We start from the raw sequence: 19,902 nt of genomic DNA on the forward strand, positions 1-19,902 counted from the left end.
AACTATCACTTATGCATATTAGGCACAGCAAGTTTAAGAACATGCAATTGGGAAAACTTTGCCATTTTTAATACTGATGCCATAAAAATGCAGTCAAAGAAACAGAAAATACAGAGCAGGCCTTTAGAAGTGAAGGAGCCTTCCATGTCAGGGGATGACTGTTATTGTGCAGATTTTCCTTTTGTAACATTCAGAATATAGTTCTCCTGTGGAGCTAAGGTGGGTAAATGGAGTTGAGGTACAGATCAGCCATGATCTAATTGAATGGTGGAGCAGGCCCCAGGAACTGAATGGCCTACTCCTGTTCCTATGTTCTTCTAAATCTGAATGCACACTAACCCCTCAGTGCACAATGACAAAGAAATAGGTGCAACTTTGCCAACAAAGTCACTGTACCTGTACATGATCCTGCAGTGTGAACACAATGTACAGTGGCACATCCTAAATGTTAAAGCTTCTGGACAAATTTGTGTACATTTTCTTTTGGAGAAATAACTTCTTAAAAACAAATTATATGGAGAGTATCTTACATTGAAAGTAGACCCCACCCCTGAACTTTCCCCTTTAACCAATTCTGTCCTTTATCGCCTGTTATTTCTCAACATTATGAAAGTTGAATTTCTTTTTTTTCTGTATTGACTAATGTAAAATGAAGGTTTATTTGACAAATAAATACTTGCATCGGTCAATGTTGGAATCTAATTGCCTGGTGCTCCACATCTGACTCCAAGTATATTTCGGGGCCACACATTGTTCAATGTTAGGAATTACACTTTTAAACAATACTGTACTAGTGAATTGGGAATACTCTAGTCAATCTGAAGGATGAGATCACATGTCTAGCCATTCAATCACCTTCTGACTGTCTTCTGTCAAGTTTGAACATGCAGCCTTCAGCCCCAATCAAAATGCTGTATCTTTAAAAGTTGTGATTGAGCTATCTTTGAAACCGTGAATCTTTGGAATTCTCTACCCCAGAGGGCTGTGGATGCTGAGTCGTTGAGTATATTCAAGGCTGAGATAGACTGATTTCTGGACCCTAGGGGAATCATGGGATATGGGGATCGGGCAGAAAAGTGGAGTTGAGGTTGAAGATCAGCCATGATCTGATTGAATGATGGAGCAGGCATGAGGGGCCACGTGGCTTACTCCTGCTCCTATTTCTTATGTTCTTATGTGCATACAAGTAGAAACTCCTTACCTACCCCTGCTCAATCACTGTAAATGGTATATTGTTCTATGTGGCCTATACTGCACTGCATTTCCTGCTGTGACATAAATCTTGATCCACATTCCGCACATAAACCCAAATTCCACCCAATAAGGATGAGACTTTAAACAGGAGTCAAATTAATATCTTCTTACAAATGTCAGGATCCTATTGACGTGCTTCAGAAATAGATAGAAATACAATGTGTAATGCTAATTTTACTTTTTAATGCATTTATATAGCCCTTTTCATATTGCAGGATGTCCCAAGCACTCACAGCCAATGAATTACATCTGAAATGTAGTCACTTGTTTAGTAGCAGAAATGCAGCAGCCGGACTTGCACACAGCAAGGTTCCACAAACAGCAATGAGATGACCATTTAATCTGTTTGGGTGGTGTTGGTTGAGGGAGGAATGTTGGCCAGAACTTGGAGAACACCTTGCTGCGCTTCAAAAAAGTAACATGGGATCTTTTCTGAACAGGCAGACAAGCCTCAGTTTAACATCTCATCCGAAAGAAGGCTCCTCCACCAATGCCACACTTCCTAAGTACTGCATGGTGTCAGCCTAGATTATGTGCTCAAGTCTTTGAGTGGGGTTTAAACCTTCTGACTCAGAGATTAGAGTGCTACAAATTGATTCAAGCTGACACTTTTCTTCAATGCCCCCACATCCGATTAGCACCACCACATGATTTCTGGTTTGCTGTGAAGAGGACTGATGCTATCTAATGTAGTCTAGAAACATTCTTACTTCCTTTTTACCACTTCAACTTGGAGATAAAGGAAATTTGTTTACGCATTCCAGTAAATGTTTACACTTATTTTGGGGTGGGCACATCCATTTGGGCCAGCAGGGGACCCAATATTAGGAGGGGATTAACTGATTTGATTGGCGGTTCGCTGGCTAATCCCCGTACAGAGAAACCAGAGAGTGGGTAGGACGTCAAGCACTTGCTTCCCATCCAGGGAACAAAGAAGCACATGGTCAAGGTTAATCCAGTTTGAGCTGGCAGGGAAGCCAGGCCTAGAGAGTGAGGGTGCTCGCTAAATTCAGGGCAAATCAATGAGGATTTTCTGGTCAGAAAAGTGTAGGTAGCCCACTAACAGGGGCATTGTGTCATACTTTTGTTATTTTCATTGTTAACAACAACAACTTGCATTTATATAGCACCGTCAACTTCGAAAAATATCCCAAGAGGCTTCACAAAGTGTAATTAAACAAAAAGGACACCAAGCCAGAGGAGGAGATATTAGAAAGGGTGACCAAAAGCTTGATCGAAGAATTGGGTTTTAAGAAGGATCTTAATGGAGAAGAGGAAGATGGAGAGGCAGATGGGTTTAGGGAGGGAATGCAAGAGCATGGGGTCTCAGTTACTGAAGTCGCAGGTGCCAATGGTAGGGCGAAGGGAAGAGGAGATTCACAAGAGGTCAGAGTCACAGGAACAGAGAGTTCCCGAGGGGGGAAAGAGAGGAAGTTGTAGGGATGTTGGAGGTTACAGGGGGGTTAAGAAGGGTGATACAAAAATAAGTTGGATTGAGATTTATTATAAAATGTTTCTCTGTTCACCCACTTATTGTTTATAAAAATAAATCCACTTGTTGATTTCTAATTGGCCTCATCTCAGTCAAGTGCTCATCAGACCACCTTTGAGAAGGCTGAAGTAGCACATGTAGAGGCATGAGTGGAAATACAGTATCAATTCATGTAACAAAGGGTTTCATTGTTACAAACCCAGGACACTATTATAGGCCTAGATACTGAGCAGCAGAAAGTAAACTTCTTATCGTAAGGGAGCTGGGGTCTACTTATGGGAGAGACTGATGACAATGAAACAAAGAGAATATCTAGTGGAAACCCAAAATTTGTAACAACTTGCTTAGGATAACAGTGGAGATAATCAATCCATAATAGTCAATTCTGCTGTACTGAAAATGCCATCCCCAGTGACTGACACGGTTTTTGAAAAATGTTCCATTTTATTTTCATTTTCTCAGACAGTTATTCACACTCCGTTGAATAAACTGATTTTTTTTTCTCTGGTCCCCAAAGTACGAAGAAAATCAATCTGGACTTCCAACTTGGACATGATTTGAAAACACTGTAATTCTAAAGCTAATATGATGCATTACAGGTCTCAGCTATTAAATTCATATGCCCTAAACGATTACATACATATCACGCACTCAATCCATACCTAAATTAAATAAATAATTAGTCCCACAACAGAACCGTACTTTTATCGTGAAGATTTCACCTCAGAACAAAATACAGTCATACAGAGTAATAAACCATATTGCAGTGGAGCAAGCTTATAATCAATTCTGGTGAGATCAAATCCTAGTAAACATTTTTAAAATACATAAAAAACATTTCCATTTATTGCAATATCACATAACTGATTGTTTCTAGAAACAGTCTTATTTAAAAATTTGGACCTTGACTGATTTTAATCCATGATCACTTAAAACCAAATTCCTTGTTCTCCTTTTCCATACAGCTATGTGAATTGGGTCCTCTTGACACTAAGACTAGTTAATAAATAATACAAACTATATATCCTGCAGTGCCTACATGGAAGGCATCCAGTGAATGAGTAGAATTTGTATACTTCTCAAAGAGTCACCTGAAAGTGAACTAAAGTTTGAAGCACAGGCATGCAGTCAGAGAGACCATTTCTAGCAATCTTCTGCATTCTGGACCTGGAGAGAGTGGCAGAATGGCTGAAAATACCTTTATAATCCTGGACCACGAAAAGGATTTTGGGGTAGTGGTAATAAATCAGTCTATGAAGATCTCCGTAGAGTGAGTTCGTGATTAATAAGGCGTCTTGGAATGTTTTACCTTGTTAAAGGCGCTATATAAATGCAAGTTGTTGTATATATGTGAGTACTACAATTCTGCACTCCAAGGAGTCCAAGCCCAAGAACATTTTATAAACTTCAATATATCTTAAAAAGAATATTAAAATGTTAAAACAGGTGGAGATGAGAGCAACAAAGATCAATAAGCTATGAAGACAGCCTAAGGGAAAGAAAATTGTTACTTTAACAAACTGAGGAGCAAAAGGAGATAATGGATGTTAATTTCCTATACTTTACCTGACCAAGAAGCAAACAATATGGTTTCATGCAAAGTGAATTGTACCTGCTGCTGGTGGAGAGAGTATACTAAAAAAAAGTCAATTTGGCAATGGTGATAAGCAATCAAAATGGAAATTGTTCTTACTCCGGCTATTGAGTGTTCATACCTGAAGCATGAATGATTGATCAAATAGAGATTTTGATGGATAAACAAATTGGGGCTGCCTGCAGCACCACTTCACTAGTTGGAATTAGCTTGATAGTCAAATGTCCCTTTCTCTTTCCACATATTCTTATATTCCTAGAACAAGCCAAAAAACATGGTCTTTGTATTTGTTCATGTTTGGTTTAGTGACATCTGGCTGTTAACATACAATTCAAAGACCACTTTGAATATAAAAAGTTGCTGCTGAATAACTCCAGCATTGTGACAATATCATACAGGACAGAGTTTACCAAGTGAACTGGTAACATCTGGCAGCTGAAACATTTTTAATATTACAGTGTGAAAGAAACCTAGAGAGATCTCTTCAGATCAAATCCTGTAGATCCACCTCTTTAACAAATAAAAGCTGACCAAGAGGTTCTCCACCGTAGGACTGAGTCCCTTGTAGTTTAAAAAAACATATGCGATATTCATCATGTGACACCCAAAAACAATAAAGTTTTAAAACAGTAACTGGACATTTTGAAGAAAAATTAACCCCTTCCCCCCCAACCATTAAACAGGAATGAGAAACAACTAACACAATTGCTGTCATTAACATTTTAAGGGGCAAAGAAATGTACAGAACGATGGAACGTTTATTAAGAACCACTCAATAACTATCATATTTTTTCTTCCTTTTAAAAAAAATGTTCTGGCACAGAATTTGCTTACTCAGTCACTGTTTTCAATTTTTTCATAAATGTGGACTTTTTCATCTGCATCGTCTAGAATTTCATGTACTGCATGAACTTCGTTGCTTCCCGGACCTTCTCCACCTGAGCTCAGGATCTCTGTCTCCCCATCTGGTTCTGTGGAAATCCATCCGGATTCTTTGTCACTTTCCTGAAATTCCAGATCCTGGTCTGGCTGTGCATCTAGGTCAATAGGCTCATCATCATGACCAGAATTCATCAGACACGCACAGTTATTGCACAGCCCGTAGCACTTGCCATCGTGTTGCACAATTTTAGCTGCAATGCCGGTGAATGGCTTCCTGCAGACTTTGCAGATAACAAGCTTTCCAGACTTGTGGATCTGGGAAAAGTTCAAACAAAATATAAACATGAGGGAAACTAGAACTACACATATCAGGGATTGATCGAGAACTCATTGCTTGTGATAACTTCAGTGCCAATATACAAATTGTACCACTTTTTGAAGGGGGGGGGGTGGTGGCAAGTGATGTGTTTCTAAGAAAATATGGAAACAAAGCCAGTGTATAATGGATGCAAATAGCACCTATTGACCGTATCAAGTATTCATCAGTAATACAATGCTTAAGGTCTTTTTGTACTCAACAACATAGCTTTCAAGTTCAATTCCATCTCTGGTAAATGGCAATGGATCTACCATATATACCATACGGAGGTTTAACTTACACAGCCGCAGCTGTGACACATAATGACAAAAGGCTATGAGGTAGAGTGAAAGCAGGGTTTTATTAGTTTTAGATGTTCTTAGTAAATCATAAATCTTCTGTAATCTAATGGACAGATATTGAATTTACTATAACCTGTTATTTTGTACAGATGTATAATGTTAAGTAGGGCTTTTTATTGAGAAACAAAGGTGAAAGGCCAATTTCATGAAGAATGCCACCAAGATTAAAAGGTAGCAGGAGAGAAAAACGAGGTAAATCAAGTAGTAGAGATTGATCACACCAAGCTTGGGTTTTAAAACCCTGTAGATTATAGGAGGAAGGTGTTCCACAATTTGGCACTTGATTTCATCCAAGTGATCTTGCTGGTACTGACCAATCTTATTCTTCCCCATTCCACCTTACTGTTTACGTTATTGTGCAACAGGTATTGGTTCTACAGAAAATACAGAAAGCTGCAGCTTAAACTGTGACTAATACTGCTAAGAAAAATGATTTGCAACCTCGAAATGCAACAAGATTTCACACTCACTGTTAGGACATGGCTACGGAGATGCTCAAGTCGTGTGAATCTCTTTCCACAGGAGTCGCAAGGATACGGTCGCTCTCCCGTATGCGATCGAAGATGCCGCTTCAAGTCAGATTTCCGCTTCACTGTATGTGTACAGAACGGGCACTTGAATCTCATCTTTGGTAACATATTGCAGTCTCCTTAGAAAAAATGCAAACGTTCATTGCAATCTTCTTATATAGAAATTAAAATATTAGTATTGTTCTAAATATCACCAGATGAGACAATGCAAACATAAAAATAAAAGTTATAAAGAAAAAAAATAAGCTAGCCAATGGCATTTAAATGGTTGGCAGTCTTGGAATACTGAAAATGTCCTGATGCTACATTTAAAGCTGTACTCTCATCACAATCTTTTGCACTTATTCAATCCATACATGAAGGGACAACACACAGCATCTTACCTTTTTCCTCCTACATATCTGAAATTTGCAATCAGACATCCATTAAAAAGGGCAACAGTGCCTTTCAAACAAATGACTGGACTATTGAAATACGTATATGCAGCCAGAACTCGCACAGATTTGATCTCATATGTGGGGTTTACCGTCTTCAGGTAAGTAAGGCACTAGATAAGGCAGCTTTACATAAGGAGAGATACGCAGACACTGAAACACTCTGGCACTGTACCCCCACCCGCTTCTCTGACATTAAAGGATATGCACCACTCTTACCTGCACTTTCTCCACTCCAGTCACCCACAACCTCCAGAATTGTAGGCATCGGAGGATACCAGTCTTCAGCCTTTCGACCTCTACCTCGAGAAGGTTGCCGTATGGAGTCACCGTTCCTTCGTGGCAATGGCCAGTCCCTGGGCAGAACGTCTGGCTCATGCCTGAACTGATAACTCACATGAGGGGCACTCAGTTCAGAATCTGGTGTTCTTTTCTCCTCAGCTTGGGAAACAGTGTTTGTGTGTTCAGATGTTCTCGCAGTCACACCAGAACCACACAGACTACTGGCTTTGAAAACAGAGAGTTCTGATACTTCCAGATGTGCTCGATTACTGACAAAAGAGTTCGGCAGCTGATCTCTGGGGGAGTGTTGAAGGTTTGCAACTGGCTGATGAAAGTTGAAGTTTCTCCAGGAATGTCCAACTATACCCCCCAGATCTGGGTTTTTCTGAGTATGAACAGAGCTAGTCTCCAGACCCCGACTGCTGGTATATAAAGATGACACATCCCCACACTTACTCTCACCATTACTGGAATGGCTGAAGTATCTCTCTTTCTCACTGATGTCCAGAGAGGATTTGATGAAGCTCTTGCAGACACTGATCACATCTGTCATTTGCAAGTAGCTGGCAGCTGACATCACATCAATCACATTTTGGCTTGTGAGAGACAGCCTCCCTGAATATATGAAGTCTAAAATAATTGTGAATGCATCAGCAGAAAAGACATCGAAAGTGGCTACCGTGGGCTGTCCCACATCCTGGGCATTATGCAGAAGAAGCATCCGGAAGTAGCCACTGCTGGCAAACAAAATGTTCCGATGACCCTTGAAGACTCTTCCCTCCACGATGATGCTGCAGTCACAAAACATTTCCTGTTTGCGCTGTTCATTTAACTGTTGAAGCAAACGGGCTTGGTGTGAGGAGATCTCCATTTTGAGAGCAGCCTGCCGTGACCTCACCCTGCTGTAGGCATGAAGAACATCACTTTACTAACAATAGAATGAGGTCTCAATCCATTCCAAGTAACATTTAAAAAAATCATGTTAAATGGTTTTCTGTATTAGACAATAAGAGATGTAAAAGATGCAATATGCACTTTAATAAACCAAATATATTACAAACCACATTCATAGAGTATTCATCTGAATTGCCCTATAGTAAATCTATACACTTACACCACAATTCTCAGTTGATTCTTGTTCCTATTTATTTTTATACTTTTAAAACTGTTTCTCAAAGCCAATCTGCAAGCAAGCATTTTGTGTAGAAAGCACCCTTCAGTGACATTACAAATAGCATGCAGGACTTTGGGCAGTACACCCAACTCATTTCAATGTAGCAGAACTGAAAAGTTCTTTAATGAGTGTTTTTGGATGGTTTTAGTCACCCTATATAATCACAAAGTTGTTTTTCTGAAAATCTAAATTCTTCCCCCCGTCCCATAAAAATAAATATAGATTAATATACATGTCAGTAACAAGGTGGCCATTTTATTCACAAGTGAAACCACAAGATTAAATTACTGCCTTCTTACTCATATCCAACCACGTGCTATGTTTTGACATACTTCTGTAAAATGAAACATGTCATCTCTCAATAAAACACTATCTTCCAACTTGACCCCATTACATGAAGATCTAGCTTCACATTGTAAAATGCACCACCTACTCTTACTTGATGCAAAACTACAGGAACAATTCAGCAGTCAGAATGGCGGCAGCTAATAACAATAGCAAAGATACAAATTCAAATATATAAGATCAGGAAATGTAAAGAGACCCCAATATGTAAAAGGCTGGAAGGTTGAATAATGCTAGAGTGAATGTTATGCTTTTCTGCTTGGTTGCTTTTGTGGGGCAGGCAGATATTTCAGTTTCCTCTTCTTGGAAGTGTTACTTGTGGCTATTCACCTTAGTCAGAAAGTTAAATAAATGAGAGAGGGTCTAGTATAGTGAAAATTGTACATGTTGAGGTGGTAAGAGCTCATAAACAACTTAAACTTTGCTATCACAGTCTGTCTGAACATTCTGAATCTGTTCCCCTTGCAAGCATCCTATTTACTCATATTCGCAAAAACAATGCCATAGGAAAATACATAGGTTGGTATGTGTCATATGGCAGTAACATTGAGGAGTTCAGAAGACATCACAAATCACAGCACTAAAGCTGGAGTCAAGCTTTTTTTTTGCAGCTTTCTACGTTTACAGTTAGGAAACTGAAATTTATACTTAGAATGTTTATTTTATTTTTTTGATCTGCTTTGAAGATTTGCTTGTAGGAATTCAAATTTTGTAGGGAATCAGGGTGTACCAAGGGGCTTAGATTTGAACTCAACCATTCAACAAAGGAGTTCTATGCCTTAATTTGGCATGAATGCTGTAGAATTGCTATTAATGTTATGATCTTACCAGCAATCTGCGTTAAAAAACTTTTCTTTTTACCATGGAGAATACTATTATTTTTACCTCACTGAGGCTATCTTATTGCAAGTGAGCACAATTCAGCTGCATGTTCTTATCCCATATCTTGACCAGCTGTCTCCATTCTTCAGGATAAGTCGGATAGCATAGTATAGCGTCAAATGTGAGTAAAAAAAATCTATATCTTTAAAAAACCTTATTTCTACACACTTCCTGCCTACAAAACCTAACTTCCTGTCATCAACTTTTTCCATTATAAATTCCTATGTCCACAATTGTAATGGAAATTACTTATGTTAACTTATCACACTGCAATTACACTTTTTTGCCATGATGTGGAGATGCCGGTGATGGACTGGGGTTGACAATTGTAAACAATTTTACAACACCAAGTTATAGTCCAGCAATTTCTCCTGAGGAGAAAATCTCCGAAAGCATTTGCCTGAGGAAGGAGAAAATCTCCGAAAGCTTGTGAATTTAAAATAAAATTGCTGGACTATAACTTGGTGTTGTAAAATTGTTTACTTTTTTGCCAGTGATGGTACTATAGTGCCTCAGTTTAGCATCTCCCCCACCAATAGCTTGCACTGGAGAGACTGAAATGCTCCAAGAACTTTACTTCTCTTACCAAACTGCCAAAAGTTTTGCTAATTGCTATATAATAACATAAAATCAAAATATTATAAAAAAGGTCAGAATGTATGACTTTAATTAAGAGCTACACAATCTGATTAGTTATCCTCTGCCCTCCAACCCCACTTGATTCAGTCTCAAGCCCCAGTATGTAACACACAGGAGATTAACTACTATTATATATAATTTTTTTTTTTAAAAAGTATCCCAGGATAAATTTAATTTATGTTAAAAAAAAGCATACAGCACTTTTTAAAAAAAAATTAGTAAAACTGAATTTAAAAAGTGAAAGTTTTAGGTTAATTGGCAGATTTCTGCCTAACTCAGTTTTTCCTCATGTTGTCTTTGGTTCTTTTGCCAATCACCTTAAATCTGTGTCCTCTGGTTCTTGACCCTTCCACCAATGGGAACAGTTTCTCTCTATCTACTCTGTCTAGACCCTTCATGATTTTGAATACTTCTATCAAATCTCCTCTCAACCTTCTCTGCTCTAAGGAGAACAACCCCAGCTTCTCCAGTCTAGCCACGTAACTGAAGTCCTTCATCCTTGGAACCATTCTAGTAAATCTTTTCTGCATCGTCTCTATGCCTTCACATCCTTCCTAAAGTGCGGTCCCCAGAATTGGACACAATACTCCAGATGTGGCCGAATCAGTGTTCCTTACAGGTTCATCATAACTTCCTTGCTTTTGTACTCTATACCTCTATTTATAAAACCCAGGAACCCGTATGCTTTTTTAACAGCTTTCTCAACTTGCCGTGCCACCTTCAATGATTTGTGCACATATAACCCCAGGTGTCTCTGTTCCTGCACCCCCTTTAGAATTGTGCCCTTTAGTTTATATTGCCTCTCCTCGTTCTTCCTACCAAAATGTATCACTTCGCACTTCTGTGAGTTAGATTTCATCTGCCACGTGTCCCCCCATTCCACCAGCCTGTCTATGTCCTCTTGAAGTCTATCACTATCCTCCTCACTGTTCATTACACTTCCAAGTTTTGTGTCATCTGCAAATTTTGAAATTATGCCCTGTACATCCAAGTCCAAGTCATTAATATATATCAAGAAAAGCAGTGGTCCTAGTACCGACCCCTGGGGAACACCAACTTCCTCCAGTCCGAAAAACAGCCATTCACCACTACCCTCTGTTTCCTGTCACTTATCCAATTTCGTATCCATGCTGCCACTGCCCCTATGCTGACAAATCTATTATGTGGCACTTTATCAAATGCCTTTTGGAAGTCCATATACACCAGATCAACCGCATTGTCCTCATCAACCCTCTCTGTAACCACGTCAAAAAATTCAATCAAGTTAGTAAAACATGATTTGCCTTTAACAAATCCGTGCTAGCTTTCCTTAATTAATCCACACTTGTCCAAGTTACTGTTAATTTTGTCCTGGATTATCGTTTCTAAAAGTTTCCCCACCACCGAGGTTAATCTGACTGGCCTGTAGTTACTGGTTTATCCTTACACCCTTTTTTGAACTAGCAGCAAAGCTGCTGTGTTAATAGCTTTTAAAATTTTTCAATAAGCACAAAATACAATTACAATCTGCTTCTGCATAAAGCATTACTCCATAAACACATCACCCATGTGCTCGCTGACCTACATTGGCTCCCGGTTCAGCAACGCCTCAAATTTAAAATTCTCATCCTTGTGTTCAGTTTGTTGCAAGACCTTATTCCTCCCTATCTCCGTAACTTCCTTCAGCCCTACAACCCTCCAAGAAATCTACATTCCACCAATTCTGACCTCTTGTGCATCCCCGATTTCCTTTGCCCCTCCAATGGTGGCCGTGCCTTCAGTTGTCTAGGCCCTAAGCTCTATAATTCCCCCCCTAAACTTCTCCGTCTCGCTACCTCTCTCTTCCTTTAAGATGCTCCTTAAAACCTACTTCTTTGACCAAGCGTTTGATCACCTTTCCGAATATCTCATTATGTGGTTCTGTGTCAAATTTTGTTTGATAACATTCCTATGAAGCACATTGGGTCGTTTTACTATGTTAAAGGCACTATATAAATGCAAGTTGTTGTTGTACAACTTTGTTGGCATCAACCAGGGTAGTAATGGGGTGGTCAAATACGCTCTGGCTAGAGAGAGGGGAAATTAGTTCCAACTTCCCAAATCCCATTTCTATCTTATGATATCTGCTGGAAAATGCATGTACGTGTGGCCTGCTGAGGAGAAGGGGATTGCGCTCAGCAGGGATGCCCTCCAAACTCAAATAGCCTGCTGCTATTCACACATTAAGACAATCACTTCAGGACTACCTAAACCAAATAGTAAACAATTTTACAACACCAAGTTATAGTCCAGCAATTTTATTTTAAATTCACAAGCTTTCGGAGGCTTCCTCCTTCCTCAGATAAACCAAATAGAAGTAGAAAAGGAGATAATTTGAAGCGGAATGCATTATGGTTTTTTTCTTAAAATGTAAGTATCCCAAAAAAAATAAAAATGCACAGCTCAAGTATTACCATAGCAGGGACATCGCCGCTTTAAACTGCGCGGACCCGTTTTGCACGAAAGTCACTGCGCGCGTAGTACCGCTCCCAGAACCCGCCCATTTTCTGCATCTGATTGCAATTGGTCGGTTCAAGTGTCAATCAAACAGCAGTTGCACAATGGATAACAATAGTGAGAAACGCCCGGATCCAATGCGATCCGCCCGCTGAGAGCCAGCAATCGCGCGCAGCCCGGGACAAACCGCCTGATCCCGAGACCAGCAATCGCGCGCAGCCCGGGACAAACCGCCTGTTCTCGAGACCAGCAATCGCGCGCAGCCCGGGACAAACCGCCTGTTCTCGGGACCAGCAATCGCGCGCAGCCCGGGACAAACCGCCTGTTCTCGAGACCAGGAATCGCGCGCAGCCCGGGACAAACCCTCACCAAGCTCCTGGGTCCAGTATCGCCCCCAGCCAAGGAAATCCAGCCTCTGCGGACTGAAACACCCGTTTCCCGAGCCGCTGCCGCACAGCCCGGCTGCTGCTAACAGCCCACACCATCCCGGCCCGGAGATCGCTCAACCGGCCACAGCGTTCTCGGGTTGCGCCCCCCGCCCCTTCCTCTCCTCTCTCTGTCGAACTCGGCGGACCATCCCTCAATGTAGAGACCCTGCGGACCATCCCTCAGAGGGGTTGCTGATTACTACCCCCACCCCCACAAGCCCCGGGGTTTTTCCCTTAGTCTTTTTCATTGAATCCCGGCAAAAAGCCCTGAACCCCCTTCTTACCCAGGACCGACGCTGCACTCCACCCGGTCCGACCCGGACGTGCTTTTAACGCCCGGATTTACACCCGGAGGCACTTAAAGGCGAAATCTAACATAAACCATTAATGTGTAGTATTCATTCCAATTGCAGTGTTTGTACTTGCTTGGGCCACCTTCGTGCTTCCCGTCAGTTTCCGAGGTTGTAATTTCATTTTAAAGGGTTTATCTTGAAACTTAAAGCAGCAGCCATTGTGCATTGGGCTGCAGACCCTCCCCAGGGTTGTTTTTACATTGCAAGAATGTCAGGTATTATGATTGCGTAGTTGGTACTCTATAGCAGGTGCACAGTGGCAGGTAACCCTACAGGCTCTGTATTAGTAATTGTTCATTAATGCACATTTAAAAAGGAAGAAAAGTAACACTACAAAATGATGTTGGAACAGCTAAGGACGAGGCTGAAAGATCTAGGAGTCTTGGTAGACTCTATGCTATAATGTCCAATCAATGGAGAGCAGAAATCCAATGGGATGGTAAACTGCATATCCGAAACAGTCAGAAGGTAGTGATTAAACTACAATATTCTGGTCAGACTAAACCTGGAGTTTTGTGTCTGGTTCCGAGTGCCAAAATCACAAGAGATTTGAAAAGTGCTGAAGGCAGTGCAAAGAAGAGCCACACGGTTGATCTCGCGTATAAGGAAGGAAACGCGGGCTTTATCCCTAAAAAGGAACGGTCTGAAAGGTGATTTTGTTAAGTACGCAAGATTGTTGGGGGTATAGAAAAAGTTAACCTGAAATATTACTATAAAATGCAGAGGAACATGGGGACATAGGTTCAAACTAGCAAAAGGTAATTTTAGGACTAGTAGCAGGAAATTCTTCACACAAAAGAGTGATCAGTGATCAATATGTGCAGTAAACTTCCAGATGGAGTAGCAGAGGCAAAAACCCTGGACTCAAAATTGAATGTAATGGGAAGGGGCAGGGGGAACGGTACAACAGGGTGGATGAATGAAGATGATGAGACAAATGGTCTTCCTCATTTGTAATTATCTTGTGATCTTAATATAATCCAACATTAAACAGCTCCTGCTATACTCTCACAGAAGTGGGGGGAATCCAAAACCAGGGGTCATCAATATAAATCCAATAGGGAATTCAGGAAAAACTTTCTTTACCTAAAAAGAGTGGTAAGAATGTGGAAAGAGCTACCTCAAGGAGTAGTTGAGGCAAATAGCATAGATGCATTTAAGGGGAATCTAGATTATCACATGCAGGAGAAAAGAATAAAAGGATATGCTGATAGGATTAGATGAAGTAAGGAGGGAGGATGCTTGTGTGGAGCATAAACGCTGGCATAGACCAGTTGGACCGAATGGCCTGTTTCTGTGCTGTAGACTCAACGTAAAGAAGGAAGCTTCCGATTATCAACACATCTTGGCACAAATAATGCTTTCCGACATCAGTCTCAATATGCCTTTTGACCAGTTTGTATCTGTTCCCTTATCCTGAAGGTGTGGTTTAGCTTAATCTTTTTCTATTCCATTATACATATTTTTAAGGCCCCTCTCATTTGCCTACAGAATAAGTGCATTTTTCTAACTTTTCCTTAACACAACTATATTAGGCATCAATCTAGTGGCTCTTCTCTGCACTCACAGTTCTTGGATGAATTAATGGAGTTCCTTTGCTTGCAAATGGTTGATTTCTTTTCCCTCTCCTTTAGAATTATTACAAATGGTTACAGTTCAGTTTTGAATGCATGTTTGGAGATTCCCAAACTGGGATTCTAAGCAAGACAAAAAGTGAAACCAGTACATTATAAAAGGCATCTAAATTCAGAGGTGTTCCCTCGCACACAAGAAGCACTATATGTCAATGACCTAGCAGATTGCAACATTGTTAATGAGACTAAAGTTGTGAAATGACTATTTTCTCCCAATACTCTGCATTCATTAGCTGTGTATTGAAGTGAGGAAAACTTATGCAACACAGTACATCACAAACTTTGCTGCTCCTTGGCCACAATACAATGATGCTATAACATGCTGTGCTATGAAGTGATAAAACACCTGCGATACACCATACAACACTTAGTCATCGTTCCAGACACTTCATTCCGGAGAGATGAAGGCAGTTAAATGCCCCAGGGCCAGAAACGGAAATTTTAAAAAATCTCATAATTGAACATACATTAAAAACCAGCCCTCTTATTTGGGTATGGTACCAGTGCACTTAAGAATCACATTACAAGATTTTGTTTACAAATTGTATTTTGCAGGGGCCCATTTGTATAATTCAGAGTGCTAGGTTTGAACAATCAAAACAATTCAAGGCCAGGAAGGTAGCAAATAATGGTTAAAACAGCAAATTAAACAAGTTCACAATCTTAATTGCATACTCCAGTGAGTGGCAACACTAAAAACCTGTTCATCAAAGAATCAAATTTCAATTTTCATCTCAAATTAGATACATTCAAGGCTACCTCCCAACCTATCTTAAATGGTGCTCCATCATGCCTTCATCAGCTAAACAATGAGAAAGAAAAAGGAAAAAAATGCAGCTACTGGTCTCAATTCTCAGCAGACTAACTTTCTAGCAGACAAACTGGTCAACCAAAAAACTCCAATTCAACTCACCTCAAATTCAGTGGAATAAAGACAATATGAGCACAGCATCAAAGACAATTCAACACAACTTATGAAATGGATTTTCTTTCTAGCCAAGATCAAATGCACAAATATCCAACCTTAGCTGAATTATACTACATATAAAAACAACATATTGAATAATGTATTAAAATAAGTTTATTAAAAGGCTTAGTTTGCAAGCCAACACCAAGGCAATTTCTTTTCCCCATGTTGGAAAGATAAGGCAGTTTGTCCAGAAATATGAAATAATGTCCCTTATCAACCCACCAAGATAACCTTAGTAAAACAATCTCATTTCTTTGCTCCTTTCTGTTTGATTATTATGATAGTTTTAGCTCTGCCAGGTTTGATGGATTCTCCAGTCTGGTGGTCTTGTCCTGATGGTATCCTCCTATTGGACCCACCCCAAAAATTGTAAGCCTTCAAATTTACATCCAATACAATCTCTTGATTCTCTCTCACTCCTATTCCACCTCACTTTCTTGGAATTTTGCTCATGTTCACCCTATCTCCAAGAAGGCAATCTATTTCCCATCTATCGTTCCTAAAACGGTACTTTCTAAAATTCTGGAAGTTGAGAATTATCCATCACCGTGAAAGTTTTAACTTAATCTATAATCACTAATATGGTTAAAGCAACACTGTGGAATTCCTCTATCATCCTTCATTATCTTGGACATCTCTCAAGCCTTTGACGGGGTCTGCACCATACAATTTTAGTTACTATCATATGGCCTCACACCACAACTTGTTCATGGCTATCCATGTTCCATTCAAACCACTCTATTGCTGCTGCAATTGATCTCATCTTACTGTTTTTCCATTGTCACGGATTTCCCAGGGTTCTGTCCTCTCCCACCCATCCTGTCTTCACATCAATGGCCTCCTCCACTTATCACCCAAGTCCATCCATTTTTGCTGTTGATTCTACTTTACATTTATCAAGTTCCCTGAAATCTCACAGTGCCTCCGGTCATCTCAGTGTAATTTCTGAAACCTTACATCTTGATCTGAAAAGTATTCAGTACTTTAAATCTTACTTTAATTCTTTAAAGACACTTTCTTCATGTCTGAGAAGTCTAAACAGCAGCTGCCAATTGTATCTTTGATGGCTTCAATTTCAATCTTCATCTTTGGACCATTTTAGTTTTACCATCTCTTTTGACCTCAAATGGAACTTCCATGTCTCAAGAAGCTTGGTTTCCCCCTTCATACAATACTGATCCCTCTCTCTTCAACAATTCTTAACCTTGTCCAAAGGCTAAGTCTGTCCAAGAGTTCATACTGCTACCATATTTTGGGAAGCTTTTCTAGCCAGTCTCTCACACACCCATCAAATAACAAGTTTGTTATTTTCTCCTCTTGGATAACTATAAATGCAGATTGTTGTTGCTGTGAGCATCCATCAAACTTCTGATGCCACACTTTGTACAAATGACAAATCACAATTGAACAATCTTATATAATATATACAAAAAGAGAAACAAACCCAGTTAGTTATTATTTTTTTTCTGATTGAGGGAACAAGGAGAGGAGCCAAGCAGCTACCAATCTAGATAAACTTTCAACAACCATAACTAGCCTCTAACAAACCTCAGGACATAAGAAATAGGAGCAGGAGTCGGCCAATCGGCCCCTCGAGCCTGCTCCGCCATTCAATAACATCATGGCTGATCTGATCCTAACCTCAAATCTAAATTCATGTCCAATTTCCTGCCCGCTCCCCGTAACCCCTAATTCCCTTCACTTCTAGGAAACTGTCGATTTCTGTTTTAAATTTATTTAATGATGTAGCTTCCACAGCTTCCTGGGGCAGCAAATTCCACAGACTTACTACCCTCTGAGTGAAGAAGTTTCTCCTCATCTGTTTTGAAAGAGCAGCCCCTTATTCTAAGATTATGCCCCCTCGTTCTAGTTTCACCCATCCTTGGGAACATCCTTACCGCATCCACCCGATCAAACCCCTTCACAATCTTATATGTTTCAATAAGATTGCCTCTCATTCTTCTGAACTCCTATGAGTAGAGTCCCAATCTACTCAACCTCTCCTCATATGTCCGCCCCCTCATCCCCAGGATTAACCGAGTGAACCTTCTTTGTACTGCCTCGAGAGCAAGTATGCCTTTTCTTAAGTATGGACACCAAAACTGTATGCAGTATTCCAGGTGCGGTCTCACCAATACCTTATATAACTGCAGCAATACCTCCCTGTTTTTATATTCTATCCCCCTAGCAATAAACGCCAACATTCCGTTGGCCTTCTTGATCACCTGCTGTACCTGCATACTAACGTTTTGATTTTCTTGCACCAGGACCCCCAGATCCCTTTGTACTGCAGTACTTTCCAGTTTCTCACCATTAAGATAATAACTTGCTCTCTGATTTTTCCTGCCAAAGTGCATAACCTCACATTTTCCAATATTGTATTGCATCTGCCAAATCTCCGCCCACTCACCCAGCCTGTCTATATCCCCCTGTAGGTTTTTTATGTCCTCCTCACTCTCTACTTTCCCTCCCACCTTTGTATCATCTGCAAACTTTGATATGTTACACTCGGTCCCCTCCTCCAAATCGTTAATATAGATTGTAAAGAGTTGGGGACCGAGCACCGACCCCTGCAGAACACCACTGGCTACTGGTTGCCAGTCCGAGAATGAACCATTTATCCCAACTCTCTGCTTCCTGTTAGATAACCAATCCTCCACCCATGCCAGAATATTACCCCCAATCCAGTGATTCTTTATCTTGAGCAATAATCTTTTATGTGGCACTTTGTCGAATGCCTTCTGGAAGTCTAAATACACTACGTCCACTGGTTCCCCTTTATCCACCCTGTACGTTATGTCCTCAAAGAACTCAAGCAAATTTGTCAGACATGACTTCCCCTTCATAAAGCCATGCTGACTTTGTCCTATTAAATTATGTTTATCCAAATGTTCCGCTCCTGTCTCCTTAATAATAGCCTCCAAAATTTTACCCACCACAGATGTTAGGCTAACTGGTCTATAATTTCCAGCCTTCTGCCTACTACCCTTTTTAAATAAGGGTGTTACATTAGCAGTTTTCCAATCTGCCGGGACCTTTGCCGAGTCCAGAGAATTTTGGAAAATTATTACCAAAGCATCCACAATCCCTACTGACACTTCCCTCAAGACCCAAGGGTGTAAGCCATCAGGTCCAGGACTCCTTATACTACTTCCCCACAGGGAATACCTGAGCAGTAGCATTAAAGTGAATGGGCAGATTAGCAGTCAAACACTACAAACCTGGTCCAGAACCCAGTCTATCCATGAGCAGTATTACAGGAGATTAGCTTGTACATACAGCATCTAGAGAGCATCTGTTGCGCTCCAAAGTGTCATATTTTGTTGCAGATGCAATACCAAGAAAGAAAGCCAGTCATTGGTCTGGAGCTTGAAATTTATAAGCAATTATAATTGCCCACTGATTGGCCTCAGCTGTTTACAGCCAAGTACAGTTACCTGGATTACTCACAGGGAATACTACAGCAGTATTCTTAAAAGGACAGGCCAGGTTAGCGGCCAAACAGCAGAATCATGCCACTGATCCTAGACTATCAATCAGCAATGTTATGACAGATCTACTAGTCCCCAGCAAATAATAACTGCCACCTTTTGGGATTTTTGATCTTTTTCACAGAAAAGATTTGGGAATGAGTTATGTTTACGTGTTATGTTTTAAAGCAGTGAATTTGTACAGGTTTATAAAGCCGCAGGCTGCAGCCTCAGAGGTGAGGTTTGAAGTGTTCCCGACAACTGGGGATATTAAGCATTTAGTTTTCTTCAATCAGGTGAGCTAACGGAACATCCACACCTATTATGGTGGGGATGATTTAATT

At 40.4% G+C, this 19,902-nt stretch overlaps 1 protein-coding gene and 1 long non-coding RNA gene across 3 annotated transcripts in view; one reads left to right on the forward strand and one right to left on the reverse strand.

The window, feature by feature from the left end:
• The window catches only part of LOC137342813 (uncharacterized), a 192,544-nt gene that overhangs the window by 80,862 nt on the left and 91,780 nt on the right, over positions 1–19,902 (forward strand). The gene's annotated exons all lie outside the window — the stretch shown is intronic.
• Positions 48–13,440, reverse strand: LOC137342541 (zinc finger and BTB domain-containing protein 8A-like). 2 transcript variants are annotated; one of them, XM_068006484.1, is made up of 4 exons: positions 13,416–13,440; positions 7,126–8,090; positions 6,413–6,591; positions 48–5,537 (listed from the first exon to the last, which is right to left on the reverse strand). In XM_068006484.1, the coding sequence occupies exons 2-4, from the start codon at positions 8,057–8,059 to the stop codon at positions 5,175–5,177; spliced, it is 1,476 nt and encodes a 491-aa protein (XP_067862585.1). In that variant the 5' UTR covers positions 8,060–8,090; positions 13,416–13,440; the 3' UTR covers positions 48–5,174. The 2 variants fall into 2 exon arrangements, with proteins under 2 accessions (XP_067862585.1, XP_067862584.1); XM_068006483.1 differs by lacking the exon at positions 13,416–13,440 and adding an exon at positions 13,073–13,374.

This window comes from Heptranchias perlo, chromosome 26, assembly GCF_035084215.1.
Source record: "Heptranchias perlo isolate sHepPer1 chromosome 26, sHepPer1.hap1, whole genome shotgun sequence".
In the NCBI taxonomy this organism is placed as follows: domain Eukaryota; kingdom Metazoa; phylum Chordata; class Chondrichthyes; order Hexanchiformes; family Hexanchidae; genus Heptranchias; species Heptranchias perlo.